Below are 13,230 nucleotides of genomic sequence, written 5' to 3' on the forward strand. Positions count from 1 at the left end.
TCACTGCTGGGGGGGAGGGGGGAAGTCCGGGCCACACAGAAACTTCTTTATTAGATGGCAGCCATAGGTGAAGCTGCTGCTGCTGCCCCGGGTGTCCTCAGTCCTCCACATGTACACTTTCCTTATATTAACAGGGAAAGTATACCACTGGCAGGAGGCCTCTGTGTGTGTCAGGGCCCTGGGAAACTGCCGGCTGTCAGCTATCTTTAATCATTACAGTGCTGCCGGCAGCCAAGGAACCCCGAGCTTACCGATCCGGCCCCTGACCACTCTCAGTCCTCATTTTGTCAATGCAAATGCATTGATCAAGGGCCTGAGCCGGCCCCTGAAATCCGGATCGGCCATTGCATCTGCATTGGGAAAATGAGTACTGATAGTCAAGGCTCGGGGCCCACCGGGGGATTCACCGATTCCCCGGTGGGCCAGTCCGACCCTGAATGGATAGATAATAAAGAAGAATCTGAGGTTGAAGTTTGCATCAATTCCTCCTCCTTATGAGCCGTGTGAACATCCCTTAAGGGTGGCCATATACATTAGATGAACCGACGTATTCATTTGATCTAAAGTCTACAAGGTGTCCTGACTATGTCTGGATTGCAGATGTTGGGAGAAAGGAGAATGTTGGCTTGTCTAATCCTTTGCTGTCACGGGAGATAATCCCCACAGGTCTGTCAACGGTTTACTGTCCTCTCTATAGAGATTACAAGCATCCTCAGTTGAGCATAAAGGTCTAGCTGATGGTTCAGAGGAATAGTTATTAGTTGCCAACTATCTAAGGTGTATGGCCCCCATAATACATAATTCAGTCTGAGCATATTACCTTAATCCAATACAGGATTCAGTGCAGGCATTCTCTCAATCCCACCCATTTCATTCTCATTAGAGTGCAGGGGTCTCAAAGTAGAAGTAAACCTAAATGGATGTCTATTGCTTACCCTTACTTTCAGTGCAATTTTCTTCATCGCTGCCGTCTTTACAGTCATTATCTCCATCACAGAGAAAGGCACTAGGAATACACTGTCCGTTCTTGCACTCAGAAAGACCTTGACTATGACACGCTAGAAAAACAGGATCGGATACAGATAAGGTCCATGAAATTCAAAGAACAGAATTGCTACAAATCCAATTGGTTATAGCTACATCGGCCCAGAGAAACAGTAGTGATAGTTGAGTTCTGTGGCTTACACTTTACTAGGTTGGTGGCGAGATGGAGCCATATAAAATCGCATTTCGTTAATAGAAAAAATAACTTTGCCCAAAAGCACATCCCTTTTGCTAACACAAACTACAAAGTGGCACACATGGTGCGAACAGAAGTTTAAGATACAAGTAGTTTAGAAATGAATTGTGTCATGTCTATGCCGTTAGATCTCCCACAAAGGGAGCCTCAGATTTGTAAGACAAAGAGCTGAAATAAGTAGTAAAAAAATCTTACAGCAATTGACTTCATCAGACTTATCAACACAGTCGTGATCTCCATCGCACACCCATCTCAAGGCAATACATCGTCCGTCTCCACAACGAAAACTTTGTGCAGGGTTACAGTCTGAGGGTTTGGATAGAACAATTATTAATAAAAATACATGCTTCTATTGATGGATAATGTCACAGATCCATGATTACATAGTGAAGATGTTTTTTTAAATGGGACCTTTCAACACCTCAACCAAGTCCAACCCTTCAATAGATACAATTTCATTGATTCTCTCACACTTGGAATTTTTTCTCTAGCCCCTACCTTTCCAGAGGAATCAGTGCTGTTAGTTTTCAGCGTTCAATATGCTATTTAGACTGTCTACTGTCAAGTTGGTGGATCCAGGATCCCAGAATATTGGAAATTGTTCTATTTTTATGAAATCGAATGGAGATTCGTTATATTCTGGGGTCTCTTCAGATCCCAGAGTAAATAGGTGGAGGACCAGTGGTGGAGTAAAAAATTAAAACAAAAGAACAAAAAAAAACATTCATACTCTTTCGTGGTGCCCGGCACTCTGCTGTTGACGTCATGCACCTGAGGTCATTGCTGAGGCCTGTGATTGGGCCACCAGGAGTCACACGAGCACGTCAAGCATCTTAACATCATGACATTCGGCGTGCTACTGTCACCACTGAGGTCCAATCACAAGTCACAGTTGATACCGGGCACATGACATCACCTAGAAGGCGTAGAATGAAGAGACCCCAGAGTATTATGAAGTCCCTTTCACTTTGACATTATTTCAGTTGTGTATGCCGTAGCGCTAGTTCACACGTTGGAAAAGTTTTCCGAGACGGGATGCCGATGCAGTGCATGGGCATTTCGTCGCGGTATCCCGCTCCTTATTAAGCTCGAATGAATGGGCCTAAACAGGAGCGTGTCTTGTGCCGCAGAGTTTGCGGCTGACTCAGCTGTGGAATCTGTGGCAAGATAGGGCATGTCGCTACTTTTCTCCACCACTAGCTAGCGGAAAATAAAAGCGAGCGGCTCCCATTGAAGTGAAGGAGAGCCTACTTTGCAGGCAGACTTTGAGGTGGATTCTGTGACAAAATCCACCTGCAGAAAACTCAGTGTGAGCATACCCTTAGAGAGCTAGAAATTAGATAGATAGGTTACTAGGAGCCCTGAGAATATTTAAGGTGTGGTTTGCGCCAAACTTGTTTGACCCTAAACTAATCTTGGACCCAAACCACCCGAACCCAAAATGAATCCTGAGGTACGCCTAGAAAGAGCAGTAGAGATGGATCCATCTAATGATGTACACCATCCTTTGACTATAATGGGATCCATTTGGAATTCATTATGATACACTTCATTTTTTGAAGGACTCCAATGCAGATCTGTACATATCCATTTCTATCAGACAGGTGACGCTGGAGCAGCGGTGCAATTATCAATAGTATCATTTATTTATACAGTACTAGAGGGAGGACCCGGCTTCGCACGGGTATATTACATTTTATGTTTGTGTAGTGGCCCAATAAGAACTGTCCAGTTTTGCACTGGTGTATTTTGTATTTTTGTGGTTTGTGTGTATGTCCATAAGCGTCATGTGATTATGTGTATATCTCATTTTGGATATCAGTGAAAAACCTGTGATCATTTGTTATGGATACCTGGAGTAAAGCTGTATCTAATCCTTCCCCGTGTAGTACTGTGTTTAGATGCAAGTATCCAATCCTTGTTGGTGTGGTACTTTGTGCAGATGCACATATCTAATCCTCCCGTGTGGTACTGTGTGCAGACGCGCATATCTAATCCTACTGCATGTGGTACTGTGTGCAGACGTGTGTATCTAATCCTATGGCATGTACAAATGTGTGCAAACGCGCGTATCTAATCCTCTGGAGTGTGGGACTGTGTGCAGACCCGTGTATGTAATTCTACGGCATGTGGTACTGTGTGTAGACGCGCGTATCTAATCCTACGGCATGTGGTACTGTGTGCAGACGTGTGTATCTAATCCTATGGCGTGTACAACTGTGTGAAGACACGTGTATCTAATCCTCCCCTGTGTGGTATTGTGTGAAGAGGCGCGTATCTAATCCTTCGGCGTGTGGAACTATGTGTAGACGCGCATATCTAATCCTACTGCATGTGGTACTGTGTGCAGACACGTGTATCTAATCCTCCCCTGTGTGGTATTATGTGAAGAGGCGCGTATCTAATCCTACAGCGTGTGGAACTGTGTGTAGACGCGCGTATCCAATCCCCCGGCATATGGTACTGTGTGCAGACGCGCGTATCTAATCCTATGGCATGTGGTACTGTGTGTAGACGCGCGTATCTAATCCTCCCCCGTGTGGTACTGTGTGTAGATGTGTGTATCTAATCCTCCCCCGTGTGGTACTGTGTGCAGACGCGCATATCTAATCCTCCCCAGAGTGATACTGTGTGCTGAGACGCATATCTAATTCTCTGGCTTGTGGTACTGTGTGCAGAGGCATGTATCTAATCCTCTAAAGTGTGGTACTGTGTGCACACACACGTATCTAATCCTCCCCTGTGTGGTATTGTGTGAAGAGGCGCGTATCTAATCCTTCGGCGTGTGGAACTATGTGTAGACGCGAGTATCTAATCCTACTGCATATGGTACTGTGTGCAGACGTGTGTATCTAATCCTATGGCGTGTACAACTGTGTGCAGACGCGCCTATCTAATCCTCTGGAGTGTGGAACTGTGTGTAGACGCGTATATCAAATCCTACGGCATGTGGTACTCTGTGCAGACGTGTGTATCTAATCCTATGGCGTGTACAAATGTGTGCAGACGCGTGTATCTAATCCTCTGGTGTGTGGAACTGTGTGTAGACGCCTGTATCTAATCCTTCGGCATGTGGAACCGTGTGCAGATGCACGTATCAAATCCTTCAGTGTGTGGAACTGTGTGCAGAAGTGCGTATTTAATCCTCTGGTGTGTGGGACTGTGTGCAGACGCGTGTATCTAATCCTCTGGCGTGTGATACTGTGTGCTGATCTGTGTATCTAATCCTCTGATGCGTGTATCTCAGTTTGGATATCAGTGCTGTATTGTGCATTGACCGTGTGTATTGCAGTTGGAATATGAGTGAAAGTCTTGCAGGTTTGTATTGGCTAAGGGGGGGGGGGGCATTGTGTTTGTATGCTGTATCTCAGCAACGGTACATTCGAGCGAGTTGGAGTCTCATCTTAAACCTTCCCAGATATCTGAAGTATTTCTGTACCAAATTTGGTGAAGATCGGTCGAGTCGTTTGGTTCGCATTAGAGAACAGAGAGACAGACAGACAAACAGACAAGAATTCGTTTTTATAATATAGAGAGATATATGATAACATTCCCTGCTTTATGGCCATGTCTTAAGATCCCAGACAACCCCTTTAGATACGTAGAACGTTTAGGAAAGATTTGATACGTACCACAATTCTGCTCATCGCTCAGATCTCCGCAGTCATCGTATCCATCGCAAACATAGCTGTGGTTAAGGCACTTTCCTGTATTACACCGGTAAAGATTCTCACTACAATCTGAAATAAAGTGATATCACAAGTGAACGTTTTATTACACATGTAATCTGCATTTGTTCTGTGTAAGGAATTGCCTTATATTTGTGCTAAAATATGGCTACTACATAATGGCGTGTAGAAAAGAACAAACACGTAGCTATAAATAAGGGTCACATTCACTTCACATCGCAATGAATCTGTCATATTCCCAGATGCTTTTAATGAAAACCTTAAGAGACACTACTGTGCCCTGTGTCAGTGGGTGGCAGGATAATAAGAAACATGACTCTCAGATCCTGTAAGGCTTTCCATACACTAAATCCTTCCTTTTGTAACTTTACTAGATACTTACAGCATAAACTAAAAGTCCCATTACAGATAATACCTCAACTCTGTTCACACCTCTTCCATCGATTTCTGTAAAAAAAAAGTAGCGCTATACGTGTTTTGTTGTCAAATGACGGAAACCATGATTCCAAAGATAGGTCATCAATGCAGTAGTCCCAAACACCGGTTTGAAGATATTTAACCAGGCAATGGATTTAGTTTAGAATTCGGACTACTTTCATAATTCAGGTTATGTGGAGATGTCCAAGGATTCTAGGACTCTCTATTAGTATAAGCTATAGTTATGGATATACTGCTTATGTATGTACTGTAACATATAAAGGGTAATGTACTAGCATATACTATATATTGTGAGAAGGTAACAGGCAGAGTGCTGGAGTCCAGATATATCTCCCCTAGGTTTTGGACATATGTGTGGTCCAGGGCGGATCTGGAGTAGGCCTCATCTCCGGTGTAGATCCTGGGCTCATTACTGGGCCAGAAAAGGTTGCAGAGCCTGCAGTTCATGGCCGTTCCATGAAGTGAAAGGAGGTGTCTGGTTCTGTCCTGTAACCCTGAGTGCGGTGAGATAATATTGCACCTGTTGTGTTCGTGTAGCTGGAGGTAAACCATATGTATAGTTAGGTTATCCATTCTGTTTAGGTAGTGGCTCAGACGAGCAGGCTTTTATTTTGTTTTTGCCGAAGATTAGGTTGTATTTTATTTTGTTTATTTTTATGCCTGAAGTCAAGGTTTATTTATTTATTTATTTATTTATTTTCTAAATAAACCAGTTTGCTGCATATTTTGTGTCCCTGTCTTGACTCTTTGGGTCTGCACCGCTGCCCCACAAAAAAAATAAAAAATAAAAATAAAAATAAATAATAATAATAATAATAAAATATATTATATTATATATAATTACAAAGTGAACGCAACAAGACTGTGGTATAAAAAAAGGATAAAATATAAGTAAATAGAATAGTAGTTAAAGTGAAAAAAATAGGAATTGGAAAAAAATATACACAGCTCTAAAACTTTTACAAGTGTAGAAAAAATTTATAACACTATTTGAATGACTGGCAAAACTTAAGGCATTTTATCACTGTTTTACCCACATGCCAAATATGTAAAAATTGAGCATTAAAACATGTCTTTATTGCCTTAATAAATAAGTAAATAAATATGTTTGCTGCCCTAATAAAGCACAATTTGTTTTGCATAGAGTAGATATAAAAAGTTATAGGAAATAACTAAAATAGGAAAGAAAAAGTAAAAAATGTATCATGGGATGTATTAAAATCTGTGCTCAGCTTGCTCTTAGGAGTCCAATAGGGACAACATGAGATGGCTGCTAGTCAATGACATCAGTTTACAGGAGTAAAGGTAAGTTCACACAGGGTTTTTTGGTCAGGCCTCAATCTTCTGACCAAAAAGACGGCTCCTATTGCCAGAAAAAGAAGCGAGATACTCATTCTTCTGGCCGATTCACCTCGCGATTCGGCCTGAAGACACTCCTTCCTCCCAACTAGCCCCATTCATTGGGCCTAATCCAGAGCGGAGTGCGCGACTGGATGCCGGTGCAGGTCGCGGCTACCCGTTTTTTGGTCCGGAACATCCCTTTAACTAGTGAGATATCCTGGTATTCCTCTACATGCATTGGCCAGTATGAAGAAGAATGACTTACTGCAATGTACCTCGTCGCTCCAGTCATCACAGTCATTGTATCCATTGCAGGACAATTTCTTGGCTATGCAGACTCCATTGCTACACAGAAAGCTGTCTTGTTCCCCACACAATGCTAAAAAGTAAGACAAAAGAGAAATAAGAGAAAGAGAATAAATCATCATATTACAATTCACAAACTGCGCCACACGTGTCCATGGATTATGTCGGGTATTGTAGTTCAACTCTATTGACTGAGCCACAATATCATACAAAACAAGCCAAAAAGGTGTAGAATACAGACCTGGATAACCCCTTTAAGATAAGTCAATGGGGCAGATTTACTAAATCTGTCCTGTGTATGATGTAGGTCACCAATATCAGATTGGTGGGGGTCCGCTGTTCTGAGCAAGAAGCAGACCATTACACAGAGACCAGAGCTGTCTGATTCCTGCCCAATTCTCTGTGCATAGCTGTCGAGAACAGTTGGGGGTACCGAGTGTCCTAACGCTACCAATCTGATAAGCATGACCTATTCTTGAGATACCGCTTTAAACTAGAGTCTACCAATGCACCAGATTTATCACAGTTAAACCAATAGGCAAAGACTAAAGACCTCGGTCCGGTGCCATCTTCTCAGCTGGAGGTAAATGGAAGATTTAGGTAGGAGGATTCTGAGAACTGCTTCTATTTTTAAGTCTCAGATACACAACATATGTAGTGACTTTCTTCAAGCCAAATAATCCATGCCTCACCTAGCTTGTAAAAGGAGTTGTTACCCCAAAAACGCACATTTCTGATGTATTTAGACTTTAGGAGACTATTAGTGGTTGTCCAGGAATTGAAAAGATCAAGGTGTACCGTATATACTCGAGTATAAGCCAAATTTTTTAGCACAGTTTTTGTGCTGAAAAAGCCCCCCTCGGCTTATACTCGAGTCAGCAATTTTTATTTTTTTTTTATTTTTATTTTTTTTTAGAGGGGGAGGTCTATGACCAGCAGCAATTTCAATGTATAGAATCTCCCATAAAATAGTGGGGGAAAAAAGCTTTAAAAAAAAATTAAAAAAATTAAAAGTTGTAAATCCCTCCTTTCCCTAGAATAGTAGATAATGACTGTGAAAGATTTATCACAGTGCCTGATGCTGGATAGTAACAAATTGGGGGTAAATTTAGACTGTGTAGTCTATGTGTATAACACGGTTTAGTAGGTTTAGTATATATATATATATATATATATATATATATATATATATATATTGTATATATATATATATATATATATTGTATATATATATATATATATATATATATATATAGTGCAGCACTAATTTTGCTTTTATTAATAACTGACTGTAAGCACAGATGTGTTATAATGGGGGGGGGAGTCAGACGTCATTGATATAGGACACTCAATGTTTGTTCTTGAAATCATGGTCAAGGGAACTCGTGTAGATCTTCCCAAGGACTTTCAGAACCAAGGACTGCCAGAGGACAGGAAGGTTATGTTGTTTTTAGATAATTACAAGGCAAATCCAGTGGCTCCAGATCTTTGCGGGACAGCGTTTGCAATAGCATTGTCTGCCAATGTTATATCTTGGTTTATATAATAGAGAAAGACATTGAGTCTGTCTGTGCTTGGAGGTAGGCATGTAAGCAATCTTGTGGCTATTACATCAGTATCCATCATTTTCATGCTTCTTTCAATGAGGCTGTTTTGCCAAGATTTAAGGCTTATATACATACGCCATTCCCAGTAGTAGACATACCAAGAGGTTCCTCAGGCAACGTTGTACTGATTCCTTTACACATTCCAGATGCCAGCCGACGCTTAGGAGTAAGTTCAAGGAGTTGTAAAGTGTCCTTAAAGGGCGTCTACTAATGAATAAATCAATTTTCAACTAATACCATGTAGGAATAGCCTTTATAACGGCCATTCATCTCATAGCTTTACTGTGCAGGTCCTCGCCTTTGTTTTCAAATTATGCAGTTTTTTTTTGTCATTATGCAAATTACACTCACCGGCCACTTTATTAGGTACACCTGTCCAACTGCTCGTTAACACTTAATTTCTAATCAGCCAATCACATGGCGGCAACTCAGTGCATTTAGGCATGTAGACATGGTCAAGACAATCTCCTGCAGTTCAAACCGAGCATCAGTATGGGGAAGAAAGGTGATTTGAGTGCCTTTGAACGTGGCATGGTTGTTGGTGCCAGAAGGGCTGGTCTGAGTATTTCAGAAACTGCTGATCTACTGGGATTTTCACAAACAACCATCTCTAGGGTTTACAGAGAATGGTCCGAAAAAGAAAAAACATCCAGTGAGCGGCAGTTCTGTGGGCGGAAATGCGTTGTTGATGCCAGAGGTCAGAGGAGAATGGCCAGACTGGTTCGAGCTGATAGAAAGGCAACAGTGACTCAAATAGCCACCCGTTACAACCAAGGTAGCCAGAAGAGCATCTCTGAACGCACAATACGTCCAACTTTGAGGCAGATGGGCTACAGCAGCAGAAGACCACACCGGGTGCCACTCCTTTCAGCTAAGAACAGGAAACTGAGGCTACAATTTGCACAAGCTCATCGAAATTGGACAATTGAAGATTGGAAAAACGTTGCCTGGTCTGATGAGTCTCGATTTCTGCTGCGACATTCGGATGGTAGGGTCAGAATTTGGCGTCAACAACATGAAAGCATGGATCCATCCTGCCTTGTATCAACGGTTCAGGCTGGTGGTGGTGGTGTCATGGTGTGGGGAATATTTTCTTAGCACTCTTTGGGCCCCTTGGTACCAATTGAGCATCGTTGCAACGCCAAAGCCTACCTGAGTATTGTTGCTGACCATGTCCATCCCTTTATGACCACAATGTACCCAACATCTGATGGCTACTTTCAGCAGGATAATGCAATGCCATGTCATAAAGCTGGAATCATCTCAGACTGGTTTCTTGAACATGACAATGAGTTCACTGTACTCCAATGGCCTCCACAGTCACCAGATCTCAATCCAATAGAGGAGCATCTTTGGGATGTGGTGGAACGGGAGATTCGCATCATGGATGTGCAGCCGACAAATCTGCGGCAACTGTGTGATGCCATCATGTCAATATGGACCAAAATCTCTGAGGAATGCTTCCAGCACCTTGTTGTATCTATGCCACGAAGAATTGAGGCAGTTCTGAAGGCAAAAGGGGGTCCAACCCGTTACTAGCATGGTGTACCTAATAAAGTGGCCGGTGAGTGTATGCTCAGAAAGCACAGGGGGCGTTCCCCTGTTCTCCAAGCACAGGCTCGTCAGCACCCACCTCTGCGTCTTCTTGATGACGCCCCCTGCTTCGTCAGGGAACAGAGCTGACTGCGCATGCGCAGAATTTCAATTCCAAAGTTAATATCGTCAGCTGCTGACGAAGCAAAGTGGCAGGGAACTTAGGTAGGGGGTGTCTTAAAGAAGACACAGAGGCAGTGCTGCAGTCGATGACAAGCCTATGCTCTGAGCATAATTTGCATCAATACAAAAACTGACATAATTTGATAACAGCGGCGAGGATCTGTAAAGTAAAGGTATGATATGAGTAGCCTTTATAAAGGCTATTCCTACGTGCTATTGGTTGACAATTGATTTATTCAATGATAGACTTACTTTTTAATTTTTTTTTACCAAAGTATAGACTGGAACAAAATACTAAGTACTTATCCCCCTCCTCCTGTATTCCAGCCTCCACCAATGACTTTTCGACAAGGACATGTGACCACTAGAGATGAGCGAGTAGTACTGGATCGAGTAGGTATTCGATTGAATACTACGGTATTCGAAATATTCGAACTTGATCGAGTACCACTCGCTATTCGAATGTAAAAGTTCGATGCAGAACCAGCATTGATTGGCCGAATGCTATACAGTCGGCCAATCAACGCTGGTTCTTCTCCTACCTTTAGAAGTCTTCTCCGTGCTCTGAATTCACTCTGCCAGGCATCGGGCCTGGGCAGAGTCGACTGCGTATGTCCGCTTGTAGTGCTTGTAGTGCGGGCATGCGCAGTCGGCTCTGCCCAGGCCCGATGCCTGGCAGAGTGAATTCAGAGCCGGAAGATGCCGCGGGGACGCTGCACGGTGAAGACTGCTCGGAGGATCCAGCCCGACCCTCACTCGTGGACTTGGTAAGTGTAATTTGATCGAACGTTGCCTACCCCTGAAACGAGCATTTCCCCCCATAGACTATAATAGGGTTCGATATTCGATTCGAGTAGTCGAATATTGAGGGGCTACTCGAAACGAATATCGAACCTCGAACATTTTACTGTTCGCTCATCTCTAATGACCACTACTGCAGTGACCTTCTTGGTGTAGGCCATAATAAAGAGACTGACTCAGGATCCACAAAGTGGCAGAGGATTTATAAAGTCAGTATTATTCAGTTTGGTACTTTATACCAATCTAGTTTTGGGGGAGAAAAAAACTATTTAAAGAGGATCTTTCAACATTTCCACCCGTTCCAGTTCTTAGCATCTGTTACTAGGCGCAACTCTACTGATTCTGTTAAAGTGAGAATTTTGTCTCTAACCACACCATTCCAGAGCAACAAGTGCAGGTAGTATTGGTACCCATTGTGTTATTTAAGCTGTGTAATGTCAGATAGGCGGTGTCAGGCAGGGGGTGTGATTCTGAGCTCCAATCATAGACAGCCAGTGTTAGAGCTCAGAGTCACACCCCCTGTCTACTCCTGTCACTGCAGAGACTAAATAGTATATCAAGGCACCAAAACTAATAGCATGGATTGCTCAGAAACTGTGGGGGCTAGAGGAAAAAAAATCAACAGTGCCAGAATCAATGGAGCACCTACCTATTGATGTAAAGAGCTGGGCCAGGTGGATATGGTGAAAGGTCCTCTTTAAAGGGTTTTCTGCAAGTTAAACATTAATGATATATTCTTAGGAAAATCCCTTTAAGGGACTGGACACGCCCTTTATCCTATGGGCAGCTGAGGGTACAATCCTCATAGTGAAAAACACTGGGAAAAAAGTGAACATTTATTAAACCAAGTTAGCCTGACCATAAGGTAACAGTTTTTGAAACGGAATGGCAGGACCCGCAAGAAAAGTAGATCAGCCATGTTGGATAATTTTGCCTAATCTATGATATAAGCCACACACATCTAACAAATTGTTCACTGGGTATCTGAGATGATTCCTTCCTTCTAGAAAACCTATTTAGCATAAAGACATCTCAAGAAAAATAACCCCCACTCTGCACCTTGCGCAGCACATTTTGCGGGGGACGCCATGGCCTGAGATTTTCTTTGTAACTGGCGTGAGTTATAATGAAAATCTATGCCAGTTCCTCATATGTATCATTCACAGTTTTAGACCTACACATGTGCACAAAAATGTTGATACCCCCTATTTAATGAAAGAAAAACCCACAATGGTCACAGAAATAACTTGAATCTGACAAAAGTAATAATAAAAAATTCTATGAAATCGAACAAATGAAAGTCAGACTTTGCTTTTTGCTTCAATAGAATTTTTTTGAAAAATAAAACTCATGAAACAGCCTGGACAGAAATGATGGTTCCCTTAACACAATAATTTGTTGTACAACCTTTTGAGGCAATCGCTGCGATCAGACGGTTCCTGTAACTGTCAATGAGACTTCTGCACCTCTCCGCAGGTATTGTGGCCCCCTCCTCATGAGCAAACTGCTCCAGTTGTCTCGGGTATGACGGGTTCCTTTCCAGACGGCATGTTTCAGCTCCTTCCAAAGATTCTCAATAGGAATTAGGTCAGGGCTCATTCCGAATAGTTCAATATTTTCCTTTTAGCCAGTCTTGGGTGTTTTTAGCTGTGTGTTTTGGCTAATTATCCTGTTGCAAAACCCATGACCTGTGACTGAGACCAAGCTTTCTGACACTGGGCAGCACATTTCCCTCTAGAATCCCTCGATAGTCTTGAATCTGTGCAGGGTTCAATGAAATCTCAAGACACCCTGTGCCAGATGCAGCAAAGCAGCCCCAAAACGTAACAGAGCCTCCTCCATGTTTCACAGTAGGGACAGTGTTCTTCTCAAGATAGGCTTCATTTTTCCATGGGTGAACATAGAGCTGATGTGCATTGCCAAAAAGTTCGATTTTTGTCTCATCTGTCCATAGGACATTCTCCCAGAAGCTTTGTGACTTGTCAACATGTAGTTTGGTTATTATTACTTTTGTCAGATTTAAGTTATTGTTGTGACCATTGTGGGTTTTTCTTTCATTAAACAAGAGATACCAACAATTTTGTCCACGTGT

The 13,230-nt window shown here is 42.5% G+C and overlaps 1 protein-coding gene across 2 annotated transcripts in view; it reads right to left on the minus strand.

Moving 5' to 3' along the window:
- CORIN (corin, serine peptidase) overlaps positions 1 to 13,230 on the minus strand; it is a 194,274-nt gene that overhangs the window by 64,974 nt on the left and 116,070 nt on the right. Inside the window, exons 6-9 of one of the 2 annotated variants that reach the window (XM_075261498.1) lie at positions 6,974 to 7,087; positions 4,873 to 4,980; positions 1,436 to 1,546; positions 942 to 1,058 (exon numbers count right to left, since the gene is read on the minus strand). In XM_075261498.1, the coding sequence (XP_075117599.1) occupies positions 942 to 1,058; positions 1,436 to 1,546; positions 4,873 to 4,980; positions 6,974 to 7,087 (450 nt within the window). Of the gene's footprint in view, positions 1 to 935; positions 1,059 to 1,435; positions 1,547 to 4,872; positions 4,981 to 6,973; positions 7,088 to 13,230 lie in introns of both variants that reach the window. The other variant, XM_075261497.1, reaches the window with a different exon arrangement.

Source organism: Leptodactylus fuscus, chromosome 1 (assembly GCF_031893055.1).
Source record: "Leptodactylus fuscus isolate aLepFus1 chromosome 1, aLepFus1.hap2, whole genome shotgun sequence".
NCBI lineage: Eukaryota > Metazoa > Chordata > Amphibia > Anura > Leptodactylidae > Leptodactylus > Leptodactylus fuscus.